The 19587-nt window shown below is 39.6% G+C and overlaps 3 protein-coding genes across 3 annotated transcripts in view; 2 read left to right on the top strand and 1 right to left on the bottom strand.

The window, feature by feature from the left end:
* Window positions 1-2200, top strand: part of KPNA1 (karyopherin subunit alpha 1) — a 74119-nt gene extending 71919 nt beyond the window's left edge. Inside the window, exons 12-13 of the mRNA XM_007943909.2 lie at window positions 1571-1749; window positions 2013-2200. Coding sequence (XP_007942100.1) covers window positions 1571-1749; window positions 2013-2200 — 367 coding nt within the window. The remainder of the gene's footprint in view (window positions 1-1570; window positions 1750-2012) is intronic.
* Window positions 2201-14714: 12514 nt separating this feature from the next.
* On the top strand, window positions 14715-15704 carry WDR5B (WD repeat domain 5B). The gene has a single exon (XM_007943908.2). The coding sequence runs from the start codon at window positions 14715-14717 to the stop codon at window positions 15702-15704; it is 990 nt and encodes a 329-aa protein (XP_007942099.1).
* Window positions 15705-19208: 3504 nt separating this feature from the next.
* FAM162A (family with sequence similarity 162 member A) overlaps window positions 19209-19587 on the bottom strand; it is a 33735-nt gene continuing 33356 nt past the window's right edge. Inside the window, exon 5 of the mRNA XM_042781399.1 lies at window positions 19209-19304. Within this exon, the coding sequence (XP_042637333.1) occupies window positions 19209-19304 (96 nt within the window). The remainder of the gene's footprint in view (window positions 19305-19587) is intronic.

Here is a 19587-nt window from a genome sequence, read left to right as displayed (position 1 = left end):
CTCTGCCAGCAAGCCTCCAGCCCAGAGTCATTCAGCTTTCTTACTTGGTGGATCAGCAGGCCAGCAAGCCCATTTCTCTGTCTCCTGTCAGTCTCTCAGTTTTACTTCCTCTGTCTCTCTGCCATTGTCTCAGCATAAGGATCTCAGGTCCAAAGGATGCACTCCTGGCTTCTGTCTCTTGATGGTAGTGAGATCTCCCTGCCTTCCTTTGACTCTGTTGTTGTTGTTATATGCCATCGAGTCATCTCTGACTTATAGCAACCCCTCCTTGGGTTTGTGAGGCAGTATCACTACAGAAGTAGATTGCCCAATCTTCCTTCCAAGGAGTGGCTGGTGGCTTTCAACTGCCAACCTTCTGGTTAGCACTCAAGTGTCTTAGGCCCTATGCCACCTTTGCCTCTAGGAGGGCTCATTTTAAGCTTAGTGAAATGATAAAACTGACCAAACCCTAAGGTGTAGGGTTACACCTTATTTCCATGGTCCCAACCCCACAAAGGATGCCAGGTACATTATGTGCATTATTATTAGCAAGCTTATGTACATTAGCAAGCTATCCAATCCCCTTGGTGGGCCACAAGCATGTCATATTTGCATAGTTCCATCAGTCATCAGGTGGGCACCACAAAAACCATGGATAGAGGAGCCATACTAAATAATTACCAGCACCACAGAAGTATTTCAGATAATCAACTAGCAAATGTGAGTATTAGAATATTCCCACTTTGCAGCCCCAAGAAAATAATGGAATACCAATGGGAACCTTTTAACCATGAATTCTTTCCAAAAAAGACTTGAATTTGATGAGTTGGAATTTATGTACTAATTTACAGGAAATACAAGGGATAGAGACATTTAGTAAATGACACCATTCAAAATCCAAACTGTATTGGGTAAAACCAGTCTTTTGTGCATGTATACTGTAAAACAAAAAAAAAAAGAGAACATGTAAAGGAGAGATTAAGAGTGGGGAGATTTATAGATTAAGTAAATTAAGAGAAAGACCAACAAGTGCAACTTGTGGACCTCATTAGAATCCTGATTCAAACAAGCAAAATAATAATTTTTTAAAACAAAAAGTCACTGAAATTTGAATACTGACTAGATGTTAGTTACTACTGGATAAACTATAGTTTTAGCCATATAGGTAATGATAGTGTATCTAAGTAAGTTGTGTGTGTGTGTGTGTGTGTGTCTGTGTTTTAAAAGAATCCTTTTCGAGATAATATGTAGTGGTGCAGATCAAACAAGATTGGCTGCAAGTTGATAACCAGGGCAACTAAATACGAGTTTGTTACCTGTACTTTTAAATTTTGTGTGCTTTTGAAATTATATACGATAAAAAAGTAAACACCAAAATGAAAATCAATCTGTAGTGTACTATTTTGATAAGTTATTCATATTGTAAGTAGAAGAGTATTCTCTTTTGTTGGAGTCCAGTATTTGTGGAGGGAAAGAGTAATGGAGATGGTGCTGGACCTTCTGTGATGAGTTTGAGGATGACCCTTCACCAATTTAGTAAACATTTTTAAAAATTAAAGCTTTGGCTGAATTCTTCTTTGTATTAATTTAGGTACCTTGTAGAATTGGGTTGTATCAAGCCACTCTGTGATCTCCTCACAGTCATGGACTCTAAGATTGTACAAGTTGCCCTAAATGGCTTGGAAAATATCCTGAGGCTTGGAGAACAAGAAGCCAAAAGGAATGGCACTGGCATTAACCCATACTGTGCTTTGATTGAAGAAGCTTATGGTAAATACCAGTGAGGTGGGAGATGTGCAGTTAAGGGGAAAAAAGAAAGTTTAAAATGCTCTGTTTGCATAAAAATACAGTAAATACATGTTCCTGAAATTTTAAATTATTTCTCTCTTTATTTTTCTGACTTTTCCACATTTGAATATTTGTAGAAAAATACTCATACAAAGAATTTGTTTTCTTATGACTGATGATATTAGAAGTCTTAATGGAATTTCCAACAGATTTGTAACAGATTTTCCCCTTATTTTTCATTCTAGGTCTGGATAAAATTGAGTTCTTACAAAGTCATGAAAACCAGGAGATCTACCAGAAGGCCTTTGATCTCATTGAGCATTACTTTGGGACCGAAGATGAGGACAGCAGCATTGCACCTCAGGTTGACCTTAGCCAGCAGCAGTACATCTTCCAGCAGTGTGAGGCTCCCATGGAAGGTTTCCAGCTTTGAAGCAATACTCTGCTTTCATGTTCCTGTGTCAGACCAGGCTACCCAGTCGAGTCCTCTTGTGGAGCCCACAGTCCTCACGGAGCTAACTCCTCAAATGTTTTCCATAATACTGTTTGCGCTCATTTGCTTGCCTTGCGCACCTGCTCTCTTACACACATCTGGAAAACCTCTGGCTCTCTGTGGTGAAATACCCTTCTAATAAAAGGGTAACCAGGACGGCCCACTCTCTTATGGAAAATCCCTAGGCTTTGGAGATCCGCACTTACATATTATGAGTCATGAAAATATACACTTATATTAATGTGGCTCCCTTTTTTGTCGGGGAAAAGAGAGGACTCCTCATTCCCTTAAAGTGGGAAAAAATACTGACAATAAAAGATGAGACTAAACCTTTATCTTGAATTTCACACAACTACTTGCAACAGGGGAGATATTTAGACCTGTTGTGTATACTTCAGAGTACTTTTCATGAGTTCTTCCACAGTGAACCCTTGGATTACCTGTTGGCTTTTTCCAGCCAAATTTGCATTAATCCTTCCTGAGATTGGATGGTTTTCTTTCCTCTATTGGCGCCATTCTTCACAGATAATTAAAGTAAACCATCCACTCCCTCACCTTCAGCCTTCAGTGAATGTGCTTTCTAGTTGTCAGGAATGCTGAAGAATTAATACTTTGACTCTTAAATGTGATACTGCTTTGCAGATTCCCCTAGAGCAGAAAAGAGAGGGGCACATATTAATTCGTATTGCTGTTGCTTCTCTTTGGTTTTACGTGTTTTAGGATTTGGAGATGGTTCAATTCCAATTCTGGTATGAAGATTTAGAATCCTTAGAAGTCAAAAACTATATCCTGTAATATAGTTGAAAAGTTGAAAACAAAGAAAAGTCTCCAGTCTCCCCAAACTCAGCCAGTGTGACTAGAGGCTGTGTTTCTGCATTAAATAAAGCAAATGTTTCAGGCTTTGTGGTCCTGATCAAGGTCCTTATTCATTGGAATTCGCCCTAGGTGCTTTTTCCCCCTCTATGAATGTGGGATAATACACACTTTTAAAGGTTACTTTTCTTAGCCAAGTGCAGCTGATTCTAATGTATTCATGCTGCATGTACGAGATCCCTTTAATGTAGCATCTCTATCTGAAACCAGTAACTATCTTCTCAACATGACCTCTTAACCCAATAAGGATAGTGATCTTTTTCTTATAACCTCATTATTCCATAATCATTTTATTTCAATTCCTACTAGAACTGCCTTTCCTCCCCCCAAACCCCCCAAATAAAATAATAACAGTCTCCACCTTCTGGCTCATTTAATGATGACTGCAATCTGTACCTGCAATGGCGCTTCCAGTACTGTGTTCAGTGATCCACATTTGTGCTTGGACTGGAATGAAAAATAAGCTTAATTGCCAAGAGAACTGCAAGTGAGTTCAATACGACTTCTCGGTGCTAGTTGGCCATCTTGACTCAATGTTGGGACATACCATCAGAGAAGATTTTTTGTTGATGAGCTGTTCAAAATGAATTCTGAAGGAAAAGTTGCTCACTTCTGCTTGAGAGCATGCCCTTTAAACCTTTCTAGACTTGTCCTCTTCTAGAATTCATTATAACCCCAAAGTATAAACTATTTGGAAGTTGCCCCTGACAAGCTATTATATACATCTCTGGGAAATCCTGCTGAATGTTAGGGATATTCAGAGCTTTCATACCTCATCATGATGTTACTTAAGCAGCCAACTTATGTGACCTGACTTAAACTTTTAAAAAATCCGCTTCGTTCAAACTAGAAAGATTCAAAGACAAAGGACATTTATCAGCCGAGAGTGTGACATTTTCGCATCTAGTCTGTAGCTGTGTCTGTGCTCTGGGATGGATGCCGTCTGCCATTGATGGAGCAACCACAGCAAAACTAGTCAATTCCCATCTATAACTGTTACTTTTTCTAGTGCTGCTTTGTGCTGAAAGAACATTTTAGTTTACTGCACTCGACCTGTAAGAGACTTTGATTCTTTGTAATTTTAGGGATAAATTAGGTGGTTAATTTAAAGAAAAATTCAATGTTGCCTTTACATCACATTAAAATATAACTTCTTTCAGAAGGATAATAGAAGCACTGATTCATAGTAAAAATCTTGTTTTTAGCTTTGACTTTTTTTGTGGCTGAGTTTTTTAAATTGTAAATTAGTGATAACACATCATTTCTGTAGGTTGTTTTAAGTTATGTACCTTCTATTGGGTAGTTTTAAAGATTTCAGTTTATTTTATAAATCAACTAGAATGGGAAAAATATAATGCACACAAAGTTGTCTCCCCAAGTTAGTAAGAGTAACGTGTGTTGGGAATTTTTGCTAGCAATTGCAGGTGTCTCAATGAGTGAATTAAAAAAAGTCCATTTAACTGATGTGGTCTATTTCCTGTCTAAAACAGAGGGATTTATCTTGCTTTTGTCCTAGAACAAGTTCGTGAACCTTGAGGTCTGAGCTGATTTTTTTTGCAATGATACAATTTTTCCTTAAATATAAAAATTGAAATTTGCTGAAAAGCTAAATCCCAGCATAACTCAGATGTGTTGGAATTCATTAGTATTGATAAAGCAGCCTTTTTGGTCATAAAAGTGGCATATAAGAGGTACTGTAAATCATACTATTATTTTCTGCCTAGCAGATTCTGTTAAATTTCAATTTATTGAATAACTTATTTTTAATTTCAAAACAGGAAAGCTTTTGCCAGGGGAAAGTGTTTTCTACCCCTTCCACCCCCCTCCAAACATTCAAAGTATATTCTTTATAATGAGACCTCTGGTGGAGAAAAAACAGTGAAAGCATTTGGGAGAGTATGTGAAGGTCCAGCAGCTAGGTACGATTGAATTAAGAAATAACCAGGAAAATAAAGGTAAATAGATCAAAAGCAAAGTGAAATTTGGAAGTCAGATTTATTCATGAAACATTTTCATCTTTTTTGTCTTCAATTTAATGAGGACTCTATGGCTAAGGCACTTGACTGCTAACCAGAAGGCTGGTGGTTCAAACCCACCAGCCACTCCTCGGAAGGAAGATGGGGCAATCTACTTCCGTATAGTGATACTGCCTCAGAAACCCAAGGAGGGGTCGCTATGAGTCCGGTCCGACTTGACAGCACATAACAGCAACAGCACTATTTTTTAACTTGTCTTTGTCCCTTGTACTCCCTTTTGAAACTACTGGTCTAGGGCTGTTTTCTTCCATAATACAGATGAAGCTGGTTGGGCTCTGGATCCCTTGCTAGCATTACTGTCACAAATAAACACCAGTAATTATCACATAATAAATCTGAATTGTTTCAGGATGCTGCTGATTTTGCCTAAGCAAAAATATGTAGTCTATTTTAGAAGTTGAAATCTTGTCAACTAAATCTTCTATTGTACATGATCACCCACAGGCAATTTTGAATTTACTTCTCTAGTGATGAATAAACATTTCAGTTATTTAATACCCCAACTTGGGGGTGAATTATAAAAGAGTTTTCCTTGGGTCGAAGGATTTCTTTCCTGCTGATTAGTTTTGTGAAACTTTTCATATCAATAGGCAAGTTGTTATACCTGTTTCAGGGCTTGGGGCTTTTTTTTTTTTTTTTTTTTTAATGTATATTTAAAATTGTGATATCTAAGGGTGAAATGTTCAGTAAAGAAAAGGAGCCACTTTAAGAAAGGGGCATTGTTTGCTTTTCATATTTACATACTATTTGCTACCTCCTCCTTTCCTGCATTCCAAAATTTGCTTATTGGCAGATATGCCTGCATACGGGAGTCTCAAATCAGAATTATTTGCCATCCTAAAGTAATAGGGCCATTTCCTCCTGTTGCGGGATGAACAGATTAAATACATATCTGTCCAGTTGGGAAATAATTTCATCTGCCTTTTTCCATCATCAAAAATTAAATTGAAGTTGCTAGTACAGTAGATCTGCTGTAATAGAAAATATAATACTTTATTGCCAGAAAAGGATAGGTTATAAGGAGTAGCAAGACATCAGAAGAAGGTGTTATAAAGCAAATAATATGCTAATTAAAAGAATATCAAATTGTTGCTTGACAATGCATCTGGAAGTTTGAGGTAGGAAGAAATGACTAGGGTAGACAGAGTTCCATTTTGTTTTCAACTTAAGGGTTGACAAAGTAGCTCTGGTCTGTTTTCAGATAGGTAATAAAGACAAGTTTTTCTGTGGATGTTGGCTGTATGCCTGTTGCCTGCCTAAGGACTTTCACTTTTTTGATTAAATCTTCCAGCTGCTCTTTGAAGTGGATAATTATCACAGTTTTGTAGATGACTAAATCAAGATAAGGAGATCTGGTGATGTAAAGCCTAAGGCATTTGATTGCTAACCAGAAGGCTGGTGGTTCAAACCCACCAGCCACTCGGAAGGAAGACCTGGGCAATCTACTTCCGTAGAGATACTGCCTCAGAAACCCAAGGAGGGGTTGCTATGAGTTGGATCCGAGTTGAGGGCAGTGAGTTTGGTTTTTTGGTAAATCAAGATATAAGTTACTTTGCCCAAAAGTCACAACTCTTAGATTACTGGCTAAGGGAGAATAAGACCCCTGCCAAGGGGCAGGGCAAGTTCTTTATGTTGAAGGAAACGGGGGTCAAAGTTTGGGGTTCTGTGCCCAGGAACTTCCAGAACTAGACTTTCAGCAGCCACAGGTAGGTGGGTTAGCCCTTTTTGAACTGTTTTTCCTGACTTCCCTCTCATCACACCTTTAAAATGACTAAGTGTGTTATTTTTAGGTTATGTAGTTTGGTGTGTAGACCCTGTCAACCCAAACATCTTTCTACTTTATGTGGTGCTAAAATTGTGTATGACCAAACAGGTACAACAGCAGATTTAAAAAAAAAAAAAAAAGGCTTCATATGCAAATGATTGATTTTAAGCTTAGTAACATAATGACTGACCACAGAAACGTTTCCTTTGAATAAATATGTAGAAGTTGTTGACACAAAAGGAAAATCTTTGGAATGAAGAATTACTGCCTTAGAAAACAGTGTCACAGGTGAATTTAACACAGCAGACTTCTTAAAGGAGTGTTGTCTTAGTGAGTATTTAAAAAAAAAAAAAATTGCCAGGTAATGTATTGATCCTTGAGTATGTTTTGTTTTTCTCAAGTGATTTTGAGTACTTTATGTTCTCTTTCAAAGTGTTCTGCCACTTTGATTTGGAATGGTTCTATTCATTCTTTTTACATGAATGGGGCCTGTCAGGTCATAGGTAAGTGCTGGGAACACAGCAGACATTCAATAAATACTTAATGAATGAAGGAATTTGCACCTATGATGTTAGTAAAGGATACTTGATTACAAAAGAAAGTTTAAAGGAATTCCTTTATGACATTGTTTGAAGCCAGGACTAACACCTCATAAAGTCGGTGCCTTGAGCATCTGTTTCATATAGTTAACTGATGGAAGACCTAATCTGACTTGAAGTTTACAACGGCAAAGTCAAAGTGGAGATCTGTTGTTGAAAAAGCAAAAAACTGCTGCCTCAGGAAAACTGATGGGCCTGTTCCACAGGCTAAGATATAATCAACCCCATGTGTTTATACTAGAAATAGCTCCTCAGTCTCTTCAGGCATATTCTGAAGTTAAGGAAAAAAATAATGCCAGTTATATCCAAGTGGTCGTGGATGCGGATGGTTGTCTCAGGCTATGAAACTTTTTTTTTTTTTTTTTGCATATTTATGTACTGCTGCATTCCTTTATTCATTCCTCTAAGTGACAGATGAGTAGAAACAGAAAGATGGGGTATTTCTTCATGCCTTGATTGTTTCTCTTTATTTTTTGGAGAGATTCCACAGACTATTTTTACTGAAACCAAAATGAAACAAAATCTTAAAGCAGACTATGCTATCTACAGCACAAAATGTGTTGACTTTACAAGTTTATTCAAACTAGTTTGAAAGGTAGATTTTAGCCCCCCATTTTGCTCCCTACTTTGAAAAACTCATTGTTTTCTCTGCTTTTAAAACCAATATTTGGTCATCTCTGATTTTGGATGTTCTTGCAAGGAATAAATTAATCTCTAATTTCTTTATCTACACTCTCTTAAAAGGCAGTTGGGTGCAGTGGTGTCCACAGTAACATTCACTGCCTTGTCTAACCACTCAGGCCCAGCGCTTGTCAGTCATTAAGATAGTGTGATAGATAAGGACAGCCTAGAAGCCCACAGTGTGGGGAGAGAGAGCAGTACAGGGTTTGTGAGAACTGGACAAGCCGGGGTACAGACTTGAAAAATTCCATGAAACATGGAATTTTCCAAAATTACACTGTAATTAAGAGTCTACTTGGGCACTGTGTAGTGACTTTAAGTGTTGGTTTGCTGGGGGCAGTCTGTTTATAGATGAGTTAACACCTGCTAGTTTTTAATGCCCCCTTTCGCTGTCAAAACTGTTACCATTTGAATGGTATGACCACCCTGTATTTAGCCCAACTGGATTTTTATATGTTTAGATTGTTAGTGGGCAACTGGATGTGTATATAGGTGTGTTACGTTTGATCTGAGGGCTGGTTTGGTAGCCTGAGTAGCTATGAAGTCAAGAATATTCCTTCATGTAGGATTCACTCCCAGGCAATGGTTAAGTGTGACACACCAAAAAACAACATGCCCCTTTGGTGGGCATGAATTCTATTTAGAATGCCTGTAAATTGTAAATTTTACTGGGGATCAATGGGAAAAAAAGATTGAGAGACTCAATTCTAAGGTTTTTATGGAAGATTTAAAGGAAAGTTGATTTTCTATAGAGAGGAAAACAAATCATCCATTTTGTAAATATTGTTAGGTGGTGGTAAGTCCGTTCTGAATCAAACTGACCCCATGTACAACAGAATGAAACACTGCCTGGTCCTGTGCCTCCTCACAATCTCAGTCGTTGCTATGTTTCATCCCATTGTTGCTGCCACTGTGTCAATCATCTCATTGAGGTTCTTCCTTTATTTCGCTGACCCTCTACCAAGCAGGATGTCCTTCTCCAGGAACGGGTCGCTTCTGACAACATGCCCACAGTGTGTGTGATGAAGGCTTGCCATCCTCGCTTCTGAGGAGCATTCTGGCTGTACTTCCTCTGAGACAAATTTTTGTTTGTTTCTCTGGAAGTCCATAGTATATTTGATATTCTTTGCCAACACCATATTTCAAAGGCAACAGTTCTTTTTTGGTCTTATTAACTGTCCAGCTTTCACATGCATATGAGGTGACTGAAAATACCATGGCCTAGGTTAGGTGTACTGGTGGCATAGTGCCTAAGGCATTTGTCTGTTAACTAGAAGGCTGGTGGTTTAAACTCACCAGCCACTCCCTGGAAGGAAGGTTGGGCAATCTACTTCTGTAGAGATACCGCTTCGGAAACCCAAGGAAAACCACTATGAGTTGGATCCAACTTGATGGCATAAGTTTGGGTTTTTTGTTTTGGGTAGGTGCACCCTAGGCCTCAGACTGACAGCTTTTTAACTCTTTAAAGAGGTCTTTTGCAGCAAAGAAGATTAAGGGCAGAAAAAAAAATTCACAAAGAGGACCTGTAAGGAATTTAGCTTGAAACCCAAAATGTAAATGTTGCATTATGGTTTCTGCCATTTGGATGAACTTGTATTAGGAAACCCTGCTCACATACACTACACAGTCACTGATGCCCCCCTTCCCCTGAAATAAACTATGAAATTTTTAGTCCTAGTTCATAAGGACTACAGTGTTACTATACATGTTAATATCAAAATCCCACTATTGAAATAATATATTCATAGCTTTTTCTTTACATAAGTTCCTGATGGTATTTGTAAATAAAAGTTACCAGGTATCAAGAAGTGGTTGGTATATGTGCCTATTCTCAAGAATGGTAATCAAATAAAATGCAGAAATTATCAAACAGTATCAATCACATGCAAGTAAAATTTTGCTGAAGATAATTAAAAAACGGTTGCAGCAGTATATTGACTGGGAACCTCTTGAAATTCACACCAGATTCTGAAAAGGATGTGGAACGAAGGATATTGCTGATGTCAGATGGATCATGGCTGAAAGCAAAGAATACCAGAAAGATGTTTACCTGTGCTTTATTAATTATACAAAGGCATTCAACTCTGTAGATCATAACAAATTATGGATAACATTGCAAAGAATGGGAATTCCAGAACACTTAATTGTGCTCATGAGGACTTGTACATAGACCAAGAGGAAGCTGTTCCAACAGAACAAGGGGCTACTGTGTGTTTTTACATCAGGAAAGGTTTATGTCAGGGTTGTATCCTTTCATCATACTAATTAAATCTGTATGCTGAGTAGATAATTTGAGAAGCTGAACTATATGAAGAACCCAGCATTAGGATTGGAGGAGACTCATTAACAACCTGTGACATGCAGATGACATGAGCTTGCTTGTGGACGTGAAGACTTGAACCATTTACTGATGAAAATCAAAGACTAAGCCCTTACTGATGAAGATCAAACACTACAGTCTTCAGTATGGATTATACCTCAGTGTAAAGAAAACAAATATCCTCACAACTGGACCAAAAAGCAACATCATGATAAATGGAGAAAAGACTGATGGTGGCAAGGGTTTCATTTTACTTGGATCCACAGTCAACACTTATGGAAGCAGCAGTGATAAAATCAAACAATGTATTGCATTGGGCATATCTGCTGCAAAAGACCTCTTTAAAGAGTTTAAGAGCAAAGATACCACTTTGAAGACTAAGGTGCACCTGACTCAAGCCATAGTATTTTTCAGTAGCCTTATATGCATGCAAAAACTGGGCAATGAATAAGGAAGACTGCAAAAGAACTGATGCATCTGAATTGTGGTAGTGGCAAGGAATATTCAATGTAGATTGATTGCTAAAAAATGAACAAATTGGCATTGGAGTGCAGCCAGAATGCTCCTCAGAAGCGATAATGGCCAGACTTCCTTTCACACATTTTGGTCATGATGTCAGAAGGGACCAGTCCCTGGAGAAGGATATGCTGTGATGATGGGCTTGAGGATGGCAACAATTGTAAGGCTGGCCCAGGACCCGGCAGGGTTTCGTCCCCTTGTACTTAATGTCACAATGAGTCAAAACCAACTTGGACAGCACCTAACAACAACTGTGACTCCAGTTCCAACATCCCGTTCCAGCTTTATGAGTTCACCTCTTTATTTACTCTCTTAGTGCATGGAACAGTTGATTAAAAATACAGATTCACTTAAATTCTTTGAAACAATCAAAACTTAAACTTTGTTTACTGAGGTGCTTTTACTAAGCACCTTTTAATAAGTTAATAAAAAATAGTGCCAACTGATAGAAAATTTAAGAGTACTTTTAAGCTTCTCAGTTAAAATCACACTGTTGTTAACTGCTGCTGAGTCAATTCTGACTCATGGCAACCCACGAAAACTTCTACAGGGCTTTCAAGGCTTTTGGAAATTGACCACCAGGCCTATCTCTTGAGGTGCCTCTGGGTGAGTGGGTTAAAGCTGCCAACGTTTTGGCTTAAAGTTTTTTGTGCCACCTAAGGAGCTCTGGTAGCATAGTGCCTAAGGCACTTGACTGCTAACCAGAAGGCTGGCGGTTCAAACCCACCAGGCACTCCTTGGAAGGAAGGTTGGGCATTCCTACTTCCGTAGTGATTCTGCCTTGGAAACCCAAGGAGGGGTCGCTATGAGTCGGGGCCGGCTCGATGGCAAATAACAACAACAACAACATAGAACTTCAGAAGAGGTAAGTTTAGTTTAGAATTAAACTTTAAGATACAATGAAGGAAAAAGTTTTCTCTTCAAAATGTTACGGATGGGAGCACCATGGAGGCCTTGCCTTAATTAATAGCTCATAATAGTCATATTAGTCTCTTTGATGACTAAGGTGTACCTAACTCAACCCATGGTATTTTTGGTTGCCTCATATGTGTGTCAAAATTGGACAGTGAATAAGGAAGAACGAAGAAGAGTTGATAGTTTTGAGTTGTGGTGTTGGTGAAGGATACTGAAAGTCCCATGGACTGCCAGAAGAATGAACAAATCTGTCCTGGAGGTGGTACAGCTGGAATGCTCCTTGGAAGTGAGAATGGCCAGACTTTCGTCTCTTACTTTGGTCATGTTGTCAGAAGGGACCATTTCCTGGAGAAGGATGTCATCCTTTGGTAAAGTGGAGGGTCAGTGAGAAAGGGGAAGACCCTCAACTAGATGGATTGACAGCAGCTGTGATGATGGGATCAAGTGTGGCAATGACAGTGAGGTGGCACAGGACCAGGCAGTGTTTTGTCCTATTGTACATGCCATTGAAACCAACTTGACAACACCTAATAATGACAACAATAGTTATATAAACAGATGCTTCAACTGTTTTAAAGATGCTCTTCCCCATCCCTAACACCACCCTGTTGTATTTATATTGTTAATTTACACTAAGACTAAAGCAATTGGCCAATTCCTGTCTAAATGTCAAACTATAGTAGTAAAATTTCAATCAGCTAACTGAAAAGTTCGCAAATCTAACCTGCCCAACTGTTCCACAGAAGGCCTGGCTATCTGCTTCTGTGAAGATTACAGCCAGAAAACCTTATGGAGCAGTTCTACTCTAACACATGAAGTCACTTTAATCAGGGTGGCCCCACATTAGCTAACAATTATGCCTGTGCTTGTGTGAGGCTGGCACAGGACTTGGTAATGTTTTGTTCAGTTATAAATTAGGCCACCATGAGTTGCAGCCAACTGTATTGCAACTATCAATTACACCTGTTAGGTTAGTCTCTTTGAAGACTAAGGTGTACCTAACTCTATAAAAAGGCAAGACTTTGAATTTCCCCTAATACCTATACTATAGAAGATCCTTTATTTCCAAATTCATATACCATTTTAATTCCTCACTGACAATATCGTGAGAAATTTGCTTCCCAGCCTCAAAAGACAGACACATCTGAATGGCACATAGTTTACGTAATACTTTCACAAGCATTAATTATCTCTTAAAACTAGGGAAAGATCTTCAAAGCCTAGTTAAGGGTAACGCTCACCCCCACCCCATTTCTAACCTCATTCCACCAACTCTCTTTGGCCCTTTCTGGTCTTAAGCACTTTTCTGGAGATCCAAGTTCCTTACTTTTCTTTGGAAGTACTAAAGCAAATGTTTGCTCGTTTTCCCCCACATTACCATGTCACCGTATCTTAGCATTGTCTTTAAAGGCCCTCGATGTTTACTGGGCCAAGTTTTAAAACCTGAGCAGATTCTGCTACTGTCCCCTTACCTACGAGAAAACTTGCCTACATATTGCCACATTGGTCACGTAGGCCTTAAATGCCACCAGACTCTTCGTAACAGAAGGGAGCACAACCAAAGCCACCTGTGGAACAGGAGTTTACACAGGCGGTGCCAGAGTCGTTGGCGTCTAGGTGGACGACGTTTGACGTTTAAGGAAATCTTAAAGCGGGCTGTTGTTGTTATTTGCGGTCGGGTGGGCCCCAACTCATAGCGACCCCTCCTTGGGTTCCGAGGCAGTATCACTACGGAAGTAGGATTGCCCAACCTTCCTTCCGAGGAGTGGTTGGTGGATTTGAACCGCCAGCCTTCTGGTTAGCAGTCAAGTGACTTAGGCACTATGCTACCAGAGCTCCTTAAAGCTGGCAGTACGGACAATTTACCTGCCAAATGTGGGCTTAACCCTGAGGCTAAGGGGTATCTGTAAATTCAATCCTTCCCTCTGCCGCTCAGTGTCCAAAAACAAAGGAGTGTTCTTTGAAAGAAAGTTACACTGCTTGCCACGCTCCTTAGTCAAGTCCTCCCACTGACCCACGGAGACAATCCTGTATTTTCTTGTCAGGACGAAGCAGTAAAGAAAGCAGAACCGGAAAAAAATAACCACAGCTCCTTTTGCGCAAGCGCAGGAGAGCCTCTCCTATTGGTCATCTCGGTTCGGAAGTGATGGTAAGGGAGGCAATAAAGCTCCCTATGCGCATGCGCTCTACTGCTCTTCCTTCTGGATTAGTAATTGCTGCGGCTTTGCAGACTCCTTGTATCTGCAGGCCGGGGCCTGGGATTTCAGTTCCACGCAGGTTTTCCCTTAACTTCTAAAATCTGTTTAAAGCTGTGATTCATTTATCCTCAACTACCTAATGTTTTGACTGTCTGACTTGTAGATTTCATGTTCTCAAAAATGTCGGCGCTATGGGGAGGGGCGGTATAAAAATACTTTGATAGATTCCCCGCGCTCTGCCCGGCTTCTGATGGCTTTATCCATTAAGAAATACGTAACAGTATTTTAGTCGCCGACAGTTCACAAGACTCTTTTAATAGTATTTCTTAAGTGTTTGCTTAAAAAAGAGGAAGGAAGGAAAAACTGAAGTTCAAGCTGCGCTGATTGAGTATGTGCGGTGAAATTAGTTTACTATACAAAAATTATAATAACTTATTTTATAGTCCAATGTTTTTGTCTTCATTTTTCTGGGCAGAAAGCCAAAATACTGGACTGTCTGGCTCAACGTAGGACATCTACCCTGTCCACTGACTAGGAACTTCAGAGCCATGGCAACACAGGTGTCAGGAGATGCCGAAGGGGAGCCGGCCGGCTCAACAGCCAATCGGAGCAAGCAAGTGCCTGAAACACCAAACTATGCTCTCAGATTTACTCTTGTGGGACATAGGGAAGCCGTCTCATCGGTTAAGTTTAGTCCTAATGGAGAATGGCTAGCAAGTTCTTCTGCTGATAAACTAATTAAAATTTGGAGAGTCTGTGATGGAAAATATGAGAAAACACTATATGGTCACAGTCTGGAAATATCAGACGTTGCGTGGTCATCAGATTCCAGTCGTCTAGTTTCTGCCTCAGATGATAAAACTCTAAAGATATGGGATGTGAGCTCTGGAAAATGTTTGAAAACACTAAAGGGTCACAGCAATTATGTCTTTTGCTGTAATTTCAACCCACCATCCAACCTCATTGTTTCAGGATCTTTTGATGAGAGTGTGAAAATATGGGAGGTGAAATCAGGAAAGTGCCTCAAGACTTTGTCTGCTCATTCTGACCCAGTTTCTGCTGTTCATTTTAATAGTGGTGGGTACTTGATAGTGTCAGGTAGCTACGATGGTCTCTGTAGAATCTGGGACGCTGCTTCAGGTCAGTGTTTAAAAACACTTGTTGATGATAATAACCCTCCTGTTTCTTTTGTACAATTTTCTCCAAATGGTAAATATATTCTCACTGCAACGTTGGACAATACTATTAAACTATGGGATTATAGCAGAGGCAGATGCCTGAAGACATACACTGGTCATAAGAATGAGAAATACTGCATATTTGCCAATTTTTCAGTTACTGGTGGAAAGTGGATTGTGTCTGGTTCAGAGGATAACCTGGTTTACATTTGGAACCTCCAGACTAAAGAGATTGTACAGAAATTGCAAGGTCATACTGATGTGGTGATCTCAGCAACTTGCCATCCTTCTGCAAACATCATTGCATCAGCAGCATTAGGAAATGACAGAACAATTAAACTATGGATGAGTAACTGCTAAACCCTTTTGATATCATGTAGTAGAGGCAAGTTGGTCAAGAACTTGAATATTTTTTAAAAAAAGATGGTTTCTCTGAATTTTGGCATGGTTTTGTATTTCTTTTAAAAATTGTCTTTCATTATAACGTTTTAAGAGACTTACCACCTAAATTTACAAAGCAAGGCAGTTGCAAAAGTAAGTCTAGAGCCTGGGGCTTCTGATGTCTGATTTTGAAGCCTGTTATTAATTAATCTCTTGTGGCTGTCCTGGGACTGCTTCCCATTTTATTCCTCTCAGTGAGTATTCTAGAGGATCAGTCTATTTGAGAAATATTTAGAAAAAAGATTGACAAGATAGGATCGCTGATTAAATGAGAGGAGCAAAGGAGTTTGGAATAACTCCAAGAATTCTGATTTGGGAGATCAGATGAATAAGGGCCTATGTGTGGAATGGTGGTGGAGGGTTGGAGATGCATGTAGGGCACACTTCAAGTAATATCCTACATGATAGGGCAGGGAACAGCACTTACGTGAAATCAAGTCTGCAAATTGTGAAAAATAAGTCATGGTTAGGTTTGTTCTGTGAGTATAAAAATTGTATATTTATATCAAGATAAAAACTAAAAATAGAAACGTAAGTGGCATCTTCCTGAAGACCTCTATATCCTCACATATCCTCTTGTTCTCCAGTATTAACTTACAGGAACATGTAAACCAAAAAAAAAAAAAAAAATCAAACTCACTGCTGTCAAGCAGATACGACTCATAGCAACCCTGCTTGGGTTTCCGAGGCAGTACCACCATAGAAGTAGATTGCCCAGTTTTCCTCCTGAGAAGTGGCTGGTGGGTTTGAACAGCCAGCCTAAAAACAACCCAAACAGCCTACTGCCATCAAGACGATTCCAAATCATAGCAACCTATTAGGACAGAGTAGAACTGTCCCGTCAGGTTTTCAAGGCTGTCAATCTTTATGGAAGCAGACTGCCTCATCTTTCTCTAGTAGAGCAGCTAGTGGGTTCAAACTATAGACCTCTTGGTTAGCAGCCAAATGCTTTACCCATTGTGCCACCAGATCGCCTTTATAGGTTTATAGGCAATATAAAGTAGAAAACTGTTTCTGTCCACTTGGCCTATGGAGACAGGATACATAAAAAAAAAACAAATTAAGAAAACAAAACAATTTAACTGCAAAAACAATTTAACTGAAATAAGAGCAAAACTACCTTCTTTTGTATTACATAAGCACCTTACAATAGTGCTCAGTAAATCTGATTTGCTTCGTAAGTATTGAGGAATATAAGATACTACAAATGACTGCTAACAGGCTGGTACATGAGGGCACTGGGAAAGGTGGAATTAGGACTGGTCTGAAATCCTGGCCAAGAAATTTATGTTTAACCCATAAAGAAAGAGTAGTCTATAAGTTACTGAAAAGGATAATGACAGGAGAAATGATTGAATTTTTGCTGCATGGTAACATTTGTGAACTTTTGTTTAATTAAATATTTTTTTATTACAGCAAATCTTTAAGATATATTACTTTTAAATGCCTCTTCAGAAGTTAAAAATAGTATTCTATAAAGACTTATTTTAAAAATTTACCCCTAATGTGCTAAAATATACACAAAACAATGCCTTTTTTTGTGTGTACATTTAGTTTCACTCCCCATTTACCATCCCCCACCCTAACCCAGTCTCCTCCCTTCTCTGCCCCTCCCCCCATGCCCCTCATAGTTATGCACTCCTGTGTGTCCTGCATTTCCTTCCTGCAAATGTTGCTCCTCTGGTGCCCCTGTGGTCTATCGCTCCAAGGGATGTATTACCATAGAGTACATGGGTGCGTCACCCTGGGTTGAGTGGTCTGCGTGTACATCTTGTTTACTATTGGACTGAGAGCCAGCCCCTGGGGGTGCATTTTATTCCAGGCCCAGAATGTATCCCAGGGCCATAGTATTGGGGTCTCTCCAGACTCCACTTGACCAGTAATTCTGGTCATTACTGAGTTTCTGGATTTTGTTCCATGTTTTTCCTCCCACTATATCCAGGATCTCCAGATTTGATCCTTTCCTGAGTGATTGGCATTGGCAGCTGGGCACCATTTAGTTCTTCTGGTCTTGAGAGCCATCGTGTCCTAGGGCTGATTGCTTCCAAATGGCCTTGTTTTTTTGTACTCTTCTTTGCTTCTGATGATAGGAGACCATTAGCTGCATCTTAGATGGCTGCTTGAAAGCTTTTAATACCCCAGTTGCTACAATGCCTTTTGATGATAATTTTGCAAGTGATAAAAATCATGTAACTTGCTATCTGTAAAGAAAGGTCAAATGAGTCTGTACTTTGCAGGCAGACATCATTAACGTTATCAGATAGATTATGAAGCTATTGGTAGAGTAGCACATCACATTTTACTATTTCGTTAAACTAAGTTCCCCAGCAGTGACCTGGGGAGAACTAGCATGTTGGCATGGCTATGAGGACTTGTCACCATTAATATTCGTGAAGCAGGTGAGAATAAGTGAATCATGTAAAACAGAAACCAGCATCCATACCTAAATATGAGACAGTAAGTCAAACTACAGATGAGATATATATCAGGTGCAAATGTTTATATTTCAATACTAATAAGAAAATACATTAGAGATTTTCACAATTAAGAAATTGAGTGTAAAAGCAGCAGGAAAAGGACAAGTTGGGAATTCTAAGCCATGGAGCAGAAAAGGTGCCCAAGCTTGCCCCAGACGCCATGATGCTGGGATTTCTAGTTCTCAGGGACTCATGGCCAGACCACTTCTTACTTTGCCAGGACTTACTCAGAAACTGCCCTCCTAACAGCCTCTGTCCTAATGGACAGCACACCCTACAATGACATGGAGTATGGTCTGGCTGCTTCCCAGAGCTCTGTGGAGCCTCAAGGCAGGTAGAGAGATTACCTCCAAGGTGTACCTGGGCAGTGTCATCAGCTGGCAGGCCTGATCTCTCCAGAAACGAGTACAGAGAAGAAAAAGCAAGCCCACTGTCATCACGTCCAACTCATGGCAACCTCATGGGTAACAGGGTGAAACTGCTGCATGGGATTTCTTTGGCTGTTATCTTTATCAGATTGCCAGGCCTTTCTTCCACAGTACCACTGGGTGGGTTTGAACTACCAACCTTTAGGTCAGTAGTCAAGTGCAGATGGTTTGCACTGTCAGAGAACTAGAGGACATTGTGTTCTTTGGGGAGAAATCACTTTGGTAATGAGATTTGACTTTCTCAAGAATCTGAAGTAATAGAAATAAATTATCTCATTTTCCATTCTTTCATTTTGTCCAAAAGGCTGAGAGACTGCATTTCACTTGATCAAAGACACAAAACATAAGACAAGTCCTTCTTTAAGAAAATTTATTTGTACCTCTAGAGCAGAAATAGTAAGTTTGTGCAAACAATACTTCCATAAAATGCATCCTCATACCATTCTCTTTTCAATACAGGCTTGTTGCTGCAACATTACTCCTGGATTTTCAAAATCTAGCCACTGTGGATACTTCTGCTACTCTGCTTTGTCCTTCATTGCTGCTGCTTCCTCTCTCAGACGAGCTTTCTTTTCTAAGTTCAGACTTGTTAAAGACTCGTGCCTCCTGGCAGCCTAAAAGGAAAAAAATTTAACAGGTGATTTATCTGTGCCAGTTTGGGGAGATGTCAGGATGTTGCATTGATAACAGCAGGTTAGCCAGGGCAGTATGGGCACATCGGCATCGGCTGCTTGGATGCTGGGCTCAGCAGTTCCCTTTGTGGTTTCTTCTTAATGGTTCATGCTAAGTGGCTAATCCTTTCAAGCACAAGAAATGCCCCCCTCTGCCTTCTCATCATTCCTGGCCCCTTTAAACTTCATAGTCTCTCTTTTTCCCTTATATCTTTTTTTTTTTTTT

The sequence above is a fragment of the Orycteropus afer genome, unplaced genomic scaffold (assembly GCF_000298275.1).
Source record: "Orycteropus afer afer isolate SDZICR_OR568_19922 unplaced genomic scaffold, OryAfe1.0 scaffold00114, whole genome shotgun sequence".
Lineage (NCBI taxonomy): Eukaryota > Metazoa > Chordata > Mammalia > Tubulidentata > Orycteropodidae > Orycteropus > Orycteropus afer.
This window is presented reverse-complemented; position numbering and strand designations above follow the sequence as displayed.

Bases quoted from the DNA above. Each gene is read 5' to 3' on its own strand.
- WDR5B (XM_007943908.2), top strand. From the start codon at position 14,715: ATGGCAACACAGGTGTCAGGAGATGCCGAAGGGGAGCCGGCCGGCTCA.